Source organism: Neopelma chrysocephalum, unplaced genomic scaffold, assembly GCF_003984885.1.
Source record: "Neopelma chrysocephalum unplaced genomic scaffold, ASM398488v2 Primary Assembly neopelma1_59, whole genome shotgun sequence".
In the NCBI taxonomy this organism is placed as follows: Eukaryota; Metazoa; Chordata; class Aves; order Passeriformes; family Pipridae; genus Neopelma; species Neopelma chrysocephalum.
The window spans coordinates 16,314,789-16,331,297 of record NW_020897714.1 but is presented as its reverse complement, the minus strand read 5'-3'; the positions used below and the strand labels follow the sequence as shown (position 1 = coordinate 16,331,297).

At 38.0% G+C, this 16,509-nt stretch overlaps 1 protein-coding gene across 5 annotated transcripts in view; it reads right to left on the bottom strand.

Annotated features, from left to right (window-relative positions):
- TTC26 (tetratricopeptide repeat domain 26) overlaps positions 1 to 16,509 on the bottom strand; it is a 54,510-nt gene that overhangs the window by 26,063 nt on the left and 11,938 nt on the right. For 4 of the 5 annotated variants that reach the window (XM_027680075.1, XM_027680073.1, XM_027680074.1 and 1 more), the window contains exons 5-12: positions 10,778 to 10,827; positions 9,411 to 9,556; positions 7,959 to 8,130; positions 7,479 to 7,553; positions 6,182 to 6,284; positions 2,981 to 3,036; positions 1,323 to 1,376; positions 849 to 912 (exon numbers count right to left, since the gene is read on the bottom strand). In XM_027680075.1, coding sequence (XP_027535876.1) covers positions 849 to 912; positions 1,323 to 1,376; positions 2,981 to 3,036; positions 6,182 to 6,284; positions 7,479 to 7,553; positions 7,959 to 8,130; positions 9,411 to 9,556; positions 10,778 to 10,827 — 720 coding nt within the window. Of the gene's footprint in view, positions 1 to 848; positions 913 to 1,322; positions 1,377 to 2,980; positions 3,037 to 5,971; positions 6,082 to 6,181; positions 6,285 to 7,478; positions 7,554 to 7,958; positions 8,131 to 9,410; positions 9,557 to 10,777; positions 10,828 to 16,509 lie in introns of those variants that run through there. The other variant, XM_027680077.1, reaches the window with a different exon arrangement.

Sequence of the window (16,509 nt, the reverse complement as noted above, 5' to 3'; positions counted from 1 at the left end):
AGTTTTGTCAGTGCTGCTGCTCTCTTGAGCTCCTTCTCTTTAGTCACCATGGACACAAGAGACAGCATTCTGTCTCTGAGGACCATGAGCTGTCTGCACCATAAACATGCACAAGTTACCCACCTAAAGTGACAATGCCTAAAAAGGAAACTGGGAAGCTCTATTTCATCTGAATTTCTGTGTTATACCTACCAGCTTTTTTATTGGGGATTTTTGACTTTGGCAAAGAGAAGGGAAGATAAGGTCTTTGTTTGGTCTATTATTGAATAAGTAAAAGTAAATATTGAAAATATGCTGATTTTTTAATTGGTTTTATCAGGGTTTTTTTCATTCAAGCAAGGAGTTAGTCCCAGAGCCCCCATTTTTGTCTGTAGCCAAATTCCTCCTTATGTTTTTAGCACCCTCAGTTTCAGTGCACACTCCCTGCTAGGACTCTATGTACTTGATAGGCTTTCATTAATGGTCCTAGATTTCCACCTAGATTTGTGAGTTTCTATACCTGTGATGTTTCAGCCGCGCACTTCATCTAATTAATTAGGCTGTTGTCCTCTGTTTCTATAATGGGGATTATTAGTCAAAGGCAAGCCCCAGAGTCTCTCAGTAAAGACTAACAGTTTGCAGTACAGCCTCTTTTCCAGCAAAAGTCATACAGTAAGGTTTGTAATCAAATGAGCCTTCTAATGTAAACTTCCAAATTTGTTTTACACTTCCTGATACTCATCCTATAACAACAAAATGCCTAGCAATAGTCCTGCCAGCAGTCAGGAGTTGGACACAGATCGGATAGTATGATAGTATGGATATTTTAAGATGGATTACATAATGGAGAAAGAATATTTCAAACATACCACATTCGCTGGCTGATTCCCCGACCAACTGGAAGAACTGCTGAGCAATTTTCAGATGATCTCTCTGGAAGAGGAAAAAAATTAACCCAGCATGAGTTCCAGAGTTGATACTACAATACATAATGAAAATATGCTCTGAGGAACAGATGCGGAGCAACTAACAGACAAACCAGGGCTGACGGAAAAACAGAAAAGGTAAATGTGCCTAGATACACAAGAATACTGTAGAAAGCAAAGTTTTTTTGGAAACAGGACAGAGAAGCCAAATTCAGCTTGATTTACTGTCAAGACCAGCAATGGAAATTTGCATTTCACTCATTCTGGACTGACTACTGCGTGGAAGAAGGTTGAGAGACTCAGAGATCCTGCAATCTAAATGAGAAATGACTGTCTCTTTCACTCCATTCTAGTCCCTACAGATGTGTTCACATTCTGTTGTTGGAGAAGCTGAAGAACTTCATGGGCTTCACTTACTGAGCCAACTTCTTGTCCAAGTGCTGCATTAACAACTCCTTTGAGGATGTACTCCTGAAAAAAATTTATAAAAAGGTTCAGAGAAGACAAGGTGAAGATATTATAAGACACATAAAAGCCTATGTGTACATTATTTTCTTCATAAATTCAACTCTATCCCAGCTCAGTTTAGTAGGTAGCTGGTTACTGTGATAATGCTTAATCACAGTAGTACTAATTTAGCCCCCCAAAATGCATTCTACTTGCTAGGTAGTCACTTCTACTAAATATGTGGGATGCAAATGAGTACTGTGTTTCCTGATAAGTCTTACGGTCAAAGACAATGCACCAGAAGGAACACGATAACATCCTTTCATGCCCTCTTCACCATCATATGACCAATAAGTACAATATTGTTATAATAAAGCACAGATCCCATTTCAAATATGCACACTAACATCCTTGCTGAGCAAGATTTTCTCAGCATGCAACAGACTCTTTTGTCTTATCCAAATCTTAAAATTAAAGAGTTATATCTATAAATCTGTTTTGTAGGTATTCCTGATAAACCTGGACAGCCTTGTCACAGAGGTAAACACAGAAAAAGAGAAAGACACATCTACACAGACCAACAACGGATTGCAAGCAAACAGTCTGAGAGTACTAGCCAGGATGCTAAGTAATCATTTTAGCACACCAACTTTCTTACAGGTGCCAAATTATTATCCTACAGGCATCGTGATGAAGCATTTGTGAAGTATTCAAGGAGGTTATACAAGTAGTTTGGCAAGTCTTAGCAGGGAGTTCCTTACAAGTGTAAGAGAAAAATGGAAAAAGAAGCACAAAGATTCTCATTTAAAAATGTGATAAAGAATTATTAGACATGTATATGGGGAAAACAGAGGCTAAAGGACCACTGGCTGCAGAAAACTGTTCAAGTAAGTCTTGCCATACTGAAGAACGCAAGAAATTGTAAAGCAACATCAGAAGACCCTCCTGAGCACAGAATCACCAGATCTGTGTTCTTGAAGTTTTCCTTTTCCCTCCCTCCATAAAATTCCTCACATAGACTCATGAAAGGTCCCTTTCATGCCCAGCTATGTGACCTTTGGAAAATAAACTGCAAAGAGGAATAAATCAGAGACTAAAGCTGCTGGAACAACCACAAAAGAAAATTACAGTAGCAGCCAAGGGACACTGCATTTTTCACTCATGGCAGTCAAAGTGTGATGGGATTAGAGAATACCATTTATTTAAACTGTTTAATCTAATCTAGCTCATTTCTATTGAAATGGCTTCAGGACAAACTGTATGAGCACCTGAGCTAGCAGATCTGAGGGACGGTAATCATCACCAGGGCAGAAGTGACAAGTAGCTGTAGTTGGAAGACAGCTTTTATCTATGCACTAATGGTCAGCTCTCCAAAATGCTGAACACAACAGAGCTATATTCTTAGCTGACCCCAGGTGGTACAGTAATAAACAGGCTAAGTACTCATATATGCACATATATAATACTTTATGTATGCACATTAAATCTATTGTTCATGAAGGGATGGAAAACACAAAAGTTTTAGGAGTGGGAATGGGGCAAGCTGTCCTCAGGATACCAGTTTTGTATGTGGCAGATTTCATATCAATTTATAACCTCTATGTGCCATGACATCAGTTTCCAATTACCTGTGGAGCTGTAGGTTCCAGGTCCTTAATCAGGTTATAAGCCTCCTGCACATCATCTGAAATGCCAGACATTAGAATGCATGACAACCCATAGCACACTGTATTAGAACAAGTCACTTATCCTCTACAACATTCCCCAATAGTCAGAGACTAAGAAATAAACCATTTAGACAGGAGGAGAAAGGTAACTATAAATCATCATGAATTTCTATCACAATGGCGATGGTTTTCTAGAACTTAAATAACAAACTTGGATTGAGTAATAGCTTCTTTGTTATTACAATTTTCCTAGTAAAGATGATTTGGACCCCTTGTTCATAACCCAGTGGCTGCCTTCTCAGCAGCACAAGGTCAAAATCATAAATCCATCATCTTCCTGTATTTTCTTTTTTCATATTGATTTACCCCTCAAGAAGGATAGGGTAACATGATGCTGTAGGGAAACTTCATCTCTTCCTTATCAATATTTCAATATCTGTCCAGCAGCTCTTACCTGATCCTAATTCTAACAAGGAAAGCACTACTAGTATAGAAGTTTAAATGTGAAGTTTGAAATCAATAAGCAACTTCCTTCCCACACAAGCATTATATAAACTGAAAAGATCCTAAACCTTACCTAAATAAAAAAAAAGATGTTGGCACTATAGTTGGCTTTGTAAAACAATCTAGTGAAGATGGTCTTTTACTAGCAACATTTTTTTAATACAGCATTATACCAGCTGCCCACAAAAACAAACCTTATCAAACCAAACCTTTTTCGCTAGTACATACCACCCATTCAACCACTTAAGGCAATATACATTGCAGCTGCCAGTCTCCACCCAATACCTCTGCTTTCTTACCCCTTCCCTTGAGCAGTCACACAGTAAGGTAGCACAAGGTACTTGCCAAAAGTCATTACCTTTTCTTTTTTTCTTTTTTTTTAATAGAAATTGTTGGTTTGGGGGGTTTTTTGATATTTTTGGCTAGCTCAGACCACCACCACCACCAAAAAAAAAAAAATGACAGCAGCCCTTATTTCCATCAGTGGAGACCATCAACACAGAGCTATGCTCTTCAGGCTCCAAAAGAAGTCTCTAGCAAATCTCATGGGAGCAGATTATAACCAGATACCAATAGGCCCCAAATCTTGCTGAAAGTCACTACCCTGAAGAACTGATAAAAATGGGATGCATGTTTGTGCTTCAGACATTCCAGTTCCGAGCATGTATTAACACCAACCTACCTTTATCAGAGACATTTAAGTTTTAGAGAGACAGCTGTAGTTAATTAGAAGTAATGATTTCTCACATTCCTAACTGATGCTGCTACCCTACCAAGAGTTAAAAATGGAAATTTAGCCAAACCAGGAAAGAGATTTTAATCCTAATTCCCCTTGACCTTCTTTGTCAGTATGCAAGCCATTTGTACACCAAAGCAAAGAGCAGAACCTAACTAATTAAAATTACTGCAAGGTTAATGGCAAATGAGTAAACAAGTCTGATTTTTAAGTGATGCACGAGATGTACTTTGTTTCTGTGTAAGCAGAACTTAATTTGAAACATGTGTATTATTATTAACCATATTATTGGGCAAGGTAATTAGTAGTAATACCAATATTGCCTATAGTGAAATTGGCAACAATACTGGACAGAAAGGTGGCTAGGAACAGCAGGTATAGATTTACCAATGCCAAAGGGTACTGACTAACCCAATGTATGACTGGTTGTATGGATAAGGGTATAGTAGTGGATGCTTGTATACTTTGGCTTTAGCAAGGTCTTTGACATGGTCTCTCATACAGACTTGTAAGATAGGACTGGCTAAGTAAGACTATAAAGGGATGGAAAACTGGCTGGACTATCAAAAGACAGTCATCAGTTGTACAAAATCTATCAAGTGGCTCATTACTAATCAAATTCCCCAGGGACTGATACTGTTGAATGTCTTATTTATATTTATATTAATGATCCAGATAGAGTACTCTCAGCAAGTTTGCAAATGATAAAAGATTGTGAAGAAAGCTACCAGCTATTGAGAAGCAGCTCAGTAGGCTGAATAAATAGGCTGAAAGAAAGAAATCTCATAAAGTTCAGCGGAGGCAAAATGCAAGTCCTGCATCTTGCTTGGTTTGAAACATGCCTGAACAACAAGTCAGGTGGGGAACTGACTGCCTAAAAGGCAACCTGGCAGACAATGCAGTCTTGCAGCAAAGGAAGCCAACTGTACACTGGATCATATTAGCATGAATGTAGTCATCATGGTAAGGGAAGGAATTCTTCTCTATTTGACCCTTGTGAGATTGCAGCTGGAGTAGGGTATCCAGTTTTGGGATCCCTCAATTAAGACAGACGTTGAAATACTGGAGTGAGCCCACCTAAGGACTCCCAAGGCAAGGAGGGGGCTGAGGAGAGACTGAGAGAACTGCATTTGCTTAGCTTTCAGAAGAGAAGGCTCAAGGGAGATCTTATCACTGTCTACAACTTACTGATAGGAGGGTACAGAGAAGATGGAGATAGGTTCCATAGAGTGAGATGAAAGGCAATGGACACAAGGTAGAACAGAGGAAGCTAGGACTAAGCAACATCACCTAATTGGACCTGGCTTGAGTCACACAGCCAGTCAACCCATTGTTGAATAAAAGAACACAATGGGAGAATAATAATGGCTTTGAAAAATTCAGATATAATTCAAAGAAGCTGGCAAACGAAGGAGAGATACTAGTACAAAATCCTTTCCAACTGATTCTGGCTACATACCTGCATCGTTTAAGAGTTGTAAAGTAGATTTTTAACGCAATGTCTTGTTCACAAACTGTAGCATTGATCACAGTCACTTTGGCTCATATCCTGTTTGTGCTATATTTACAGAAACAGTTGTCCTTGCCTTCAGAGGACATATGCCTACCATTCTCACACATTCAGGCAGAATAGAGTTCATCTCACTAGAAACAGTTAAACACCACCGTCCCCAAGGCCATCTCCTTCAACCCAAGAACCTGCAATATTCTGCCAAAGTACGTTTATTTGACTGCACACAACTAAAGCCCTCCTCTGCAAGCCATGGAAACTCTTACTGCACTATCTTCTGGAGGAACAGAAAATGAAATACATTACATTTTCCTGCAGAGAAAAAAAGCATTTCATTGAATAGTCAGTTGAGATAAGATGAATGAATGTCATCCCTGAAGGTATGAAAAAGCCAGAGGAAGGTGTTATTTACCTTGCCGGAGATAGTAAATCACAAGATTCAGTCTTGCCTCAGGAATAACATCAACCAGAGGAGGCAGGACCTGCAAAGCCCCTTCTCCTCCTCGGAAAACCACCTGCAAAGAAAACCAGCATACTGATAACCATGTATCAAAATCTTTTCTATGATATCTTAATTCAAGGAAGTTAATCCTTAAATTCCTATATTAAGAGTAGGTAAAGGTCAGTGGCTCTGGGATTAGCATAATCCCTGCTTTAATATAGCTATAGAATTACTAAGTGTGACAATCTTTATTCTGAAGAATATAAAGTGTTTAATCCATCAGTAAAGATTAATTTATTTTAACTTTTAGCAGCTCAAAACAGTGATACATTATATATCACAGATTTAAAAGAATAATATTGTCTGAAACAAGAGTGAAGGGAACACATACAAAATTACTATTTGCTTATGATGTTTTCATATGAAAAAAATGAGACTAACAACTCTGCATTTATTTAGAAAGATGCTAAAATGGTCAGTAGCAGTTGATTATACTTCAGTTTCATATGATGGTTCTTCCAACAAAATCTAACATAGTTATTCAATAAACCACTGGCAAAAAGACCAGCATACAAAATAAACAATGTTAACTCACAAAAGTCCAGTTTGAAAACAGTTTTAACTTTAGGGGAAAGAAGTGTTAGCTTGTTATGACTGCTCTTCAAAAACGACAAAGCAAGCAACTGCCCATCATTAAATAAGAGCAATCTACTGTTACCAGTTGTACAGCAAAGTAATAATACCACTGAAGGGAAAATTAACTAGTGATTTTTTTTCTGCAGACCACACAAGTATTTTGGCTTTTATCAGCAGCTTTTTTCCCAGAACTCTTTGTTTGGTACTTTTCGGATGAAGGCCATTTTCACTAGTTATCTTAATTCCACTCACGTTGTTGTGGTACTAAAAAAAGAGTTCAGGGTCATACATTCTGACTTCTTTCTACAGTGTCCTGTGTGGGCTCCACAAAATACCTTGCAAAGGTATTCTTACACAACATACATTATTTTAATATGCCTTTGGGTCTACAAACAACAACATTATTATTTTTCCTGACACAGTCTCACTGTCAGGGAAAAATTCCAGGGGAAAAAATAAATACACTTGACGGCACATTCATTATACAGGTAGGATTCCTGGAATGGGACTTGCATAGCAGCAAAAATTCAATTAGGTCTGCAATTACCAAAATATTCCATTTTATGAATCAACATGAAAAGCTGTACAAATGAGTGCTGTTCATTTTAAATCCCAGAAATGCATTACTTACCAGATTGTGCTTAATGAGCTCCTTGCCAAACTCAAAAGATGATGAGGCACTGTCAGTCAAGTTCTTGAGCTCTGCCTGGAATTACATACATTCCAAAATTTTAACACAAAACCAAAAAAGCACAGAAGCCTAAGTGAAGCTTCAAATGAGCTCCAAAGCTGACAGAAATACATCTCCATCAGTGGTAGGTCACTGGAAGATTTGGCTTTCTCACTTCTATGTGATAATTTTAGAAACTGGATATGTATAAACACAAGATCAAAAGTGAACTGGGAAAATGGTAAGACCACTGTGCACACATGTGGACAGATGGGTTAATACCAGGGAAACTGAAATAGGTGACATTCCTAAAAGAAGGACACAATGACAAGATAAAGGCCATTATCAACATTACCGATTAAGACACATAACAAGGAAAAGAAATATGTATGGATTTTTAAACTAAAATAAAGGTGAACTGAGGGACTGTCCAACAGATACCTCAGCAGCCTTCCCATTGTAAAGTCGGAAATGGTTACAAGCCTTAAGGTTAAGAGCAATGGTGCTGTCAGGAACTTGCTGAAGATAAACAGCTAGCACTTCCTGTGATACATCATAGTAATCCAGTTTGTAATAGCATAGGGCCACATATACATTCAGAGCCAGGTATTCCCTGCAGGAAAGAGGATTAAAGAGAACATTTAAATCCCACCAGATAGTTTAACATTTCCCATTACAGAGCATTAAAATCAGTAATAAAGTTCTCACATGTCTATACATATTTTACAGGCACATCAAAACTGGGGTTTCTGAGAAATGCTTAGAGCTTCTCTAGTTTGTTGGCTAAGACTGCACAGATCCAGATTCACATTATGTTTTTTTTCCACAGAAGCTACTGCAGCTTTTAAGTACTACCTACAAAACTTTTCATTTGCAAATCTGGGAAATGGTGGCAACTTCACACCAAGGAAACACACAGAACATGAGCATTGCAGCCAGACTGGCAGAACAGGATTTTTTAAGCAATACATGTAAAGACATTTAATATGTGCATAAAAGTTTGCACCAAGTACAATTATTTAAAAAAATCCTTGTCATTATAAGCTGTCAAGCCAGAAGAACTAGATACAGAAATAAGACAGGCATTTGTGGAAATTGTAAGTAAAAGGATAATTGTTGTGAAGGTTACTCATTTAGCTTTGAGTGATTGCTTCTGCAGGACTTGGAAGTTAAAATCTCTTCCCCAAGCATTACATGACATACTTATATACATTATGATGGATTTCTCTGAAATGTTCAAGAGGAGATACCACCAAAAGAGAGCTGTATTCTGGGACAGCAGTTTCTATTTTATTAAACAATACTTCCAGCCATTTAAGAATTCAATTTGTTTCTTCCTAAATTGTGAATTAAAAATTTGCAGAACATGATAGGAAAACCCATCAATAAGTGTCATAGGGGAAAAATAGAAAAGGAAAGAATTTCAGACTTCACGGAATGCAAGGAACTTTACATAAAACCCAACAACTGAACAATTCTTAGAAAGGCTAAGAGGTGAAGAAGTCAATAATTCAAGCAAGAATCACCAGACTGGCCATCAAAGGGGAGAAAAGAAAAAGACAAAGCAGGTACATAACCATATATCATTTTAGAAGAAATAAGTAACAAAATAAAAAAAGATATCAGAATAAATTACACAACAGTAACACTAAAAGAAAACAACAGAGAGCAGACTCCTTTTTAAACATTCATTTTTTAAAAATACTTTGCAATGAACAAAATTGAGGGGCTGCAACTGATGCACATTTTGCGATACGAAAAGGACATAGTAGTTGTGGAAAACATCCATGCTTGGTTTCAGAAACCATGCTTCATTTCAGAAACCAAGCAACTATATGGAATTTAAATACCAACAATAGCACAGACACTGCAATAAGGTTTAGAGATGCCCACCGATTCTCAAGTAGAATGCGTTTGTAGATATCAATTGCCTCTTGGTAGTGGGACCGCATGTAGTGGATAGATGCCAAGCTAAGTTGATCTTCTGTAATATCTTGCAGATTCTGGTGAGAGCTCATCAATTTCTTTTCATCACTGAACTAAAAAGAGTGTGACACATCCTCAGATGAGTTCAGCAAGAAAACTATTTTAATTAGCTAGATTAGTTTTGCTGGTAAACAGCAGGTGATTAATATCAAACATGTGGAAAAACTGTTACTTTAAAGTTAATTTGACCAGTGAAGAAAGGCAAACATTAAAGAAGGAGATCAGTTCAAACTGGATAAATGATAGGCTAAAACTAAGCACACATTTTCCTTGAAGGTGTGATTTAGATATAATTAGATGTCACGTGCTTTGATGGATAAGAGGGGAACAGCTGAATTAATTATTTCACAAACAGAATTTCGCAACACAAAATTTGACTGTTATTCAAGACAGCAAAAATTCTGCTGTTTGTAGATCCACGTCTAATTTCTCATGGATAGCTCAACAAGTTGCTCAACAGAACTAAAGGCAATGGGCTTCATAGTTTCATAAAACCCTTTATTTTCAATGACTAACTAGATGAAGAGAAGTTGATTAATTTCTTGCTCATCACTGACACCTGTAAGTGCCAGTGCCACTACAAAAACGGTTTAAGATTTCTCTCTTAAAATTAAGAGAGATCTAAGTAAAGAGAATCTAACATCAAAGCTAACATTTACTTTCTTTCAACTCGGTGTCCTCAGTAGCAGAATACTTGTTAAATATAACACAGGGTGGTACCAAACTTAATTTAAGGGAAGATAGCTATGTGTGGTAAGTGAAATAAGCATTTAATTGTTGCTGAAATTAAAGTAAATTTCATGCTATTAACAATATGACTTCCTGGATACTGAACTACTTAGGAGGATCAGTAATAGCATATACACCATTTTGGTCAAATTGCCAAGTATAAGAGAGCTGCAAGTTTGGAAAACTTGGTACACTTCCAAAAAAAAAAAAAAAAAAGGTAAAAATAGTGGCTTATACATTTCTGATTCTATTAATGTTCCAGGCTCCTTGTGATCAAAAATGCCATCAGATTCCTGTTGTACGACTTATGTGAAGTGTACTGGTAAGACTTCCCTTAGAAACATGCTGAGGGCATCTATTCTGAGATCATGTTTTCACACTTACTTTCTCCTCCACATTTTAATACAGGAGGGTGGTTATGGAAAACATTTGTTCTTCTGCCACAACAGACGTTTTAACTATTCTGCCAGGTTGCCAGCATAAATTACACCTTACCAAACTGAAAAGAAAACAAACAAAGCACGAGTGAAGAAAAGACATCATACCTTATGTGCCAGGTGAAAGAGCAGACGGTTCTGGAGACCACTCTTCGGTGCTGAAAGGAAAATTCAGTAAGTACTGCTGTAAAGAACAACTCAGGATGTCTATTTTTAACTATCTTTCTCAACAGACATGAATGCACCCATATTCTTTCATTAAGTAGCCCAAGTATAGTCCTTCAATAAAAGCCTTTGCAGGTCATGCCTCAGGGTAGGTTCTACCAATTTTAGAGTGGTTTAAAGGTCTTCCTCTTTCCTATCTTCTTTCTCTGACTGTTTCTTTTGAAATCCCTGTTGAAAATAATTTTTCATTGGCCTCTGTCTTCCATGAAGCTTAAAACTTCTAGGAATCACACTATCATTTCCATGCAGGGATTTCTGAATAATTCTCTGGGGGTTTTTTTGTGACACACAAGCATAACACCTTTTCAAAATAAAAAGCAGCAAGAGATAAACTCATGATCAAGGTTCCTTCTATCATATGTCACATTTGAAGTTGTGATTTATAATTCAAGGAATCTTCTCAACTTCCAGTGTATTGAAAAACCCAGTGCTGCTACCATTTTGCTATGTATGCACCTTATATTATACTTTGACACTAAGTTGAATATGAGTCATCAGTACCCTGGCAGCCAGGAAGGCCAACCGTATCTTGGGGGGCATCACGCAAAGCATCACCAGCTGGTCAAGGGAGGGGATTGTCCTGCTCTGCTCTGCACTGGGGTGGCCTCACCTTGAATATTGTTTGCAGTTTTGGGCACTGTAATATAGGAAAGATATTAAGCTGTTAGAAGAGTGTCCAAAGGAGGGCAATGAAGATGGTGAAGGGTCTTCAGGGAAAGCCGTATGAGGAGCAGCTGAGGTCACTTGGTCTGTTCAGCCTGGAGAAGAGGAGACTGAGGGGAGACCTCATTGCAGTCTACAACTTCCTCGTGAGGGGAAGAGGAAGGGCTCTGTGGTGACCAGTAACAGGACCTGAGGTAATGGCCTGAAGTTGTGTCAGGGGAGGTTTAGGTTGGATATTAGTAAGAGGTTCTTCACCCAGAGGGTGGTTGGGCACTGGAACAGGCTCCCCAGAGAAGTGATCACAGCACCAAGCCTGCCAGAGTTCAAGAAGTGTTTGGACAATACTCAGGCACATGGGGACTCAGGACATGACTCTTGGGGAGGGTCCTGTGCAGAGCTAAGGGTTGGACTTGATGATCCTTGTGGATCCCTTCCAACTCAGCATATTCTGTGATTATATGATTCTAGTATTTCTCCTGTCCTTAAGAACAAAAGGCATACAAAAGAATCCTACAGTCAGAGCAGATAAGACTCAAACTAAGATACGGTGAGAAATTTAAGGGAGATATCTCCTTTCTGAAGCCAGTAAAGTTCATGAAATTTCTCACTCTAGCAGGATTAGGAATTCCTGTAAACTCACTCCATATGACAAAAATTGTTAACTGAAGAGCTTTAAGTCACTAGAGCCTTATGCTTCACTGAGAGAGACAAATATCCTCATCCAACAGAGCTATTAATTTCTGTTGCAAGCAGTCTCCCAAAAATCCTTCCCTTGTTTCCTATATTTTTGTTAGCCTACTCAGTTAATGAGCACTCTCACTCCTGCTCAGACCAACCAGCAGGCAACCTATGTTCCACAGAAAGGGTGTACATGGAATCCTTAAAAAAAGCAGAATTACTTACTGTGTTCACAAGGCCATGAAAGTGCAGAGTTAGCAAAGCAATAGCCTGTAACACAAGGCTATAATTCTTCTGACGTCCTAAACCATGAAAGAGGGCTCAAACCACCAAACCCTCTTCCCCACCACCCCCCTGAAGACGGAATTTTTTTAAATGCAATTTAGAGAGAGACTTCCAGACTTCTTACTCTTTCTCCACATAGTAAGTAAACTTTGTAACACCGTGGACAATGCCAAAACCCGGGCCATTCTGATCAGATTGGCAGTGCAAGGCTGCCCACCTACTTTAACAAGTAAAGCAACTATTTCTCCCCTTTCCTCTTTCCCAAGCTGTGTTATTTAACCATGTTTCTAGAAAAAAGAGGACAGTGAATTGTGTCATTAAAGAGCTGCTGGAGCAGAGAAGTCCCAAAATACAAAGGCGGTATGAGAGCATTCTCACAAAACCACATCTTGTTGGATACTTCTAACAGAGCACCAAGTTATTAAGAAGCTAAGTGGTCTTCAGTCTAGGATATATGTGGGAATTTTCATTAGACTAATGATTAAAGAACAGAAAGTTTTTTTGATCTATAATCAATATTGTATAGGCAGCAGGAGCAGTAAAACTGACATGATAGTATGGATTTTTCATCCACTGAGTTAGAAAGTGAGAGTACCTTAATTTAAATGCATATTCTTCACTCCACATGTGTCCCAGCTTTAACTGATACATTTTAATATAAAAATTTAGAAGGGTTGCACATGGACTCCATATGTGCTTTTGTGTGAAACTTAAACCACAACCACCCTTTACAATTCAAAACATTTGGTCATCAAAGATTCCAAAAATACAAGCATGACAGATTGTGGGATTTACACTGAAAATAACATATTGTATAATCACAGTACTATGGATAAAGACATCAATGTTCCTCTTTTGAGTAGGTTTTCCTTTTTTTTTTCCTTTTGAGTGGGTTGTAGCATTACTTTCACTGTGAAAATGGTCACTTGCAGGCAATACTCCCTCAAGAACCTAAACCAAGGAATTCTTGTTTCACCAGTCAACCAATGACTGCAGGCTGCCTTTGTAAACCTGGCATATGATCTGACATCAAAATTATTTTTTACTTCTTGGCAAAAGCTGCAGGGTTAGACCATGTTATTTACACCTAAAAACAGGCAAAAGATGAAATCTGAGTTTTGATGGTGCGCATGGATATATGGAGGGAGGAAAAAATATCCCGCTTCATAAGATATCATATGATACTATCTATCTGATATTCTTTAAAATAAGATGCTTAAAACCCCCCACAAATATAGCCCTGTTGATAGAGTAAGCAGAAATATGGAAACACTCAATATCAGCAGTTTCTTTTCTCTCAGTGCCAAAAGCATTTTTTGAGGAAGACAAGGAAACATCCAAACATCCGAACAAGGACAGATTAGTTTCCAGAAAGAATTTGGTTAGGAATATTGGATAAAGATGTTGTCAGTCACTGGAGCAGGAAGTGATATAACTGCCTCATCAGCGATAATGATTTTTAAGGGACATTAAGCTTGTTCTTTTATTACTCTGCTGCTACAAAATTTTATTGTCACTGATCTATTAAAGCTACAACGAAGCACAGTATTCTTTTTCTGTTCTACTTTTTCAAGACAATGATGTACTTTTTTTTTTTTTAAATCAGTATTAAGCAATCTAGGGATCATAACAAACATGATGACAATGTTGCATGGCAACAAACTGGATGCTGCTCCAGGTCTAGTACTGACTTTGTGCTGAAGCACTGAGGTAGCTGGATAGGATATATCTCTTCCCATCTATGAAACCCACTGATACTCCTACACTAGAATTTTTGTCATGATCAGTGCTGTTTTTCCAGGTGCTAAAGTCATAGCTGTTATGGATCTTAAAGACGTTCTGTATATTTTTATGTACTGACACTGACAGGCACCTAGTGAAGTATTTGTTAAAATATAATAAACAGTTACAATAAGAATGAAGACAATTATCTTCACTAATTATTAAACAAAAAGTTAAACTCACTAGAAATGGCAGCTCAGACTCTAGGTGGATTCCATATTGCTGCCTCAGGCAGTACAAATATGATGAAATAGAGTCATGGACAGTGAGTGTAGCATTGGTGCCCTCTCACGAGAGTGCAAGGCAATGCTGGTCATGCATCCAGCATTAACAAATCCCATCTAAGAGACATAATGCATATGCTATAGCACCACTTCACACATCAACAGGCATGGAATACACCTTAAACACATGGAGCAGGAGCTGGTAGGAATGGAGCAGGGATGAGAAGGCTTCATCCTGACAGTAGAAAATATGACCAGAGGAAACCTTATTCTCCTGTCCCTGAGAAACAATGCCCTGCTCACCTGAATACAGTAGCTGAATGAAGCCCTCTGTGCCTCAAAACCACAGTTTCACTGGTGGAGAGAGAATGCAAGGGTATGGGAAAAATGTTCAAAAAAGCCCGTGGTCCAGCAGTGAGGTTCACACTTACACGCACTTGAACAGCTCAACTGTTCAGAATTTTCTCAAATTAAATTTACAGAGGACATTCACTGAAATTTTCCCATTCCCACAATACTTAAAAGGCATTCAGCTATGTTCAGTTACTTGCAACATATACACAGTTCATGGCAGTCATGCCTAAGCACAGTAAGTTAAAGATCATCAAACTAATTATTCCTGGTCTGTAACTTTGACTATACTTTAAAAAACAAAACAAGGAAACAAGGCTAGTAGCTTTTAAAGTTTAAATATGTGATATTTTCACTTGTGCACTTTGAAAGTTCCATATATGAAACTTCTGGTTCGAAACCACAGCTAAAATGCACTGAAAATAACTACTGTTCTCAAGAAATACAGCACAAGCAGCAAGGAGATAATTTTGCATGAAGGTGAACATGCAATCCTAAGTAAAAGAAAATCCAATAACTTTTCCATGCCCACTTGTATCCGCACATTTTCACCGGTGACAACTATCTGACACCTGGCAAACATTACTACATGCATAAGCAAAACTGGTTTGGAAAATGTCATTGTTCTTGCTAACCCATCTCTGTTCTGCTTTTGTACAATATTGCTCCTTCCAATATAGGCTGTAAAATGAGAAGTTCTCCGTTCAGTTAAATCACATTCAGATCTGACACACGCAGAGTTGTGAAGAAGCAAAGCAACTACAAAGCTTTTCCCATCAAAAATTAGAAGGGGTGACCCCCCCCAACTTTAATGACTGGTTCAACAATACAACCCTGTCTGTGCATGAATCTTACATTGTAAAATTCCATTTATCCTAAAAAGACTGCTTTTCATAACAGACTTAACTGCAGCCCCACTTATGTGCACATTTTGTGGTTTAAAAGAACACTTAGTTCTTATGTCTGTCTTAATGCAGTGCAAGCCAACAGCTTCTGAGAGCACTATGCAGGCTTCTAAACACTTGGATCAGTTGCCAGGATCACAGTTCCAGTGTGCAAGGCTGAGTTTCTGTTCTTTGGCCTTTGCAAGGCACAGGAACCATGAGTGCAACATAAGAGTATTAGCTTCTATAATTAAAAAAATAGTAACTTGTTATAATTATTATTAATTATTAAACCAAGATGAATACTTTCAGCCTCATTCTCTCAAGACTAGATGGGCTATCACACAGTATGGAAAACATATGTTCAGCCAACATATGAGAGCACAGATGCAAAAGGAGTAAACAAAGCATCACTTGGCAGCTTCACTATGGGATGACTACAAAACAACAGTAGCTGACTTGGAAGTAACTCTACCTTCACCTCAGATGCAGGAACATTAGTAACTGTAATGTAAGCAGACAGCAGGGAAAAAGGAGAAGCCAGAAATATCTGATAGGAATTTGGAAGAAAGCCTAGAAGAGGTAAAATACAACAGTAATGAAAAACCCCCAAGGACGGATTTTTCTTTATTGCCTTTTTGCTCTACTTCTTAGGTTATATTTGCAGTAATTTTTTTTATATGACTTTTGATATACAGATTTATTCTTTCCTAAGAGAATCATAGAATCACAGAATGGCTTGGGTTAG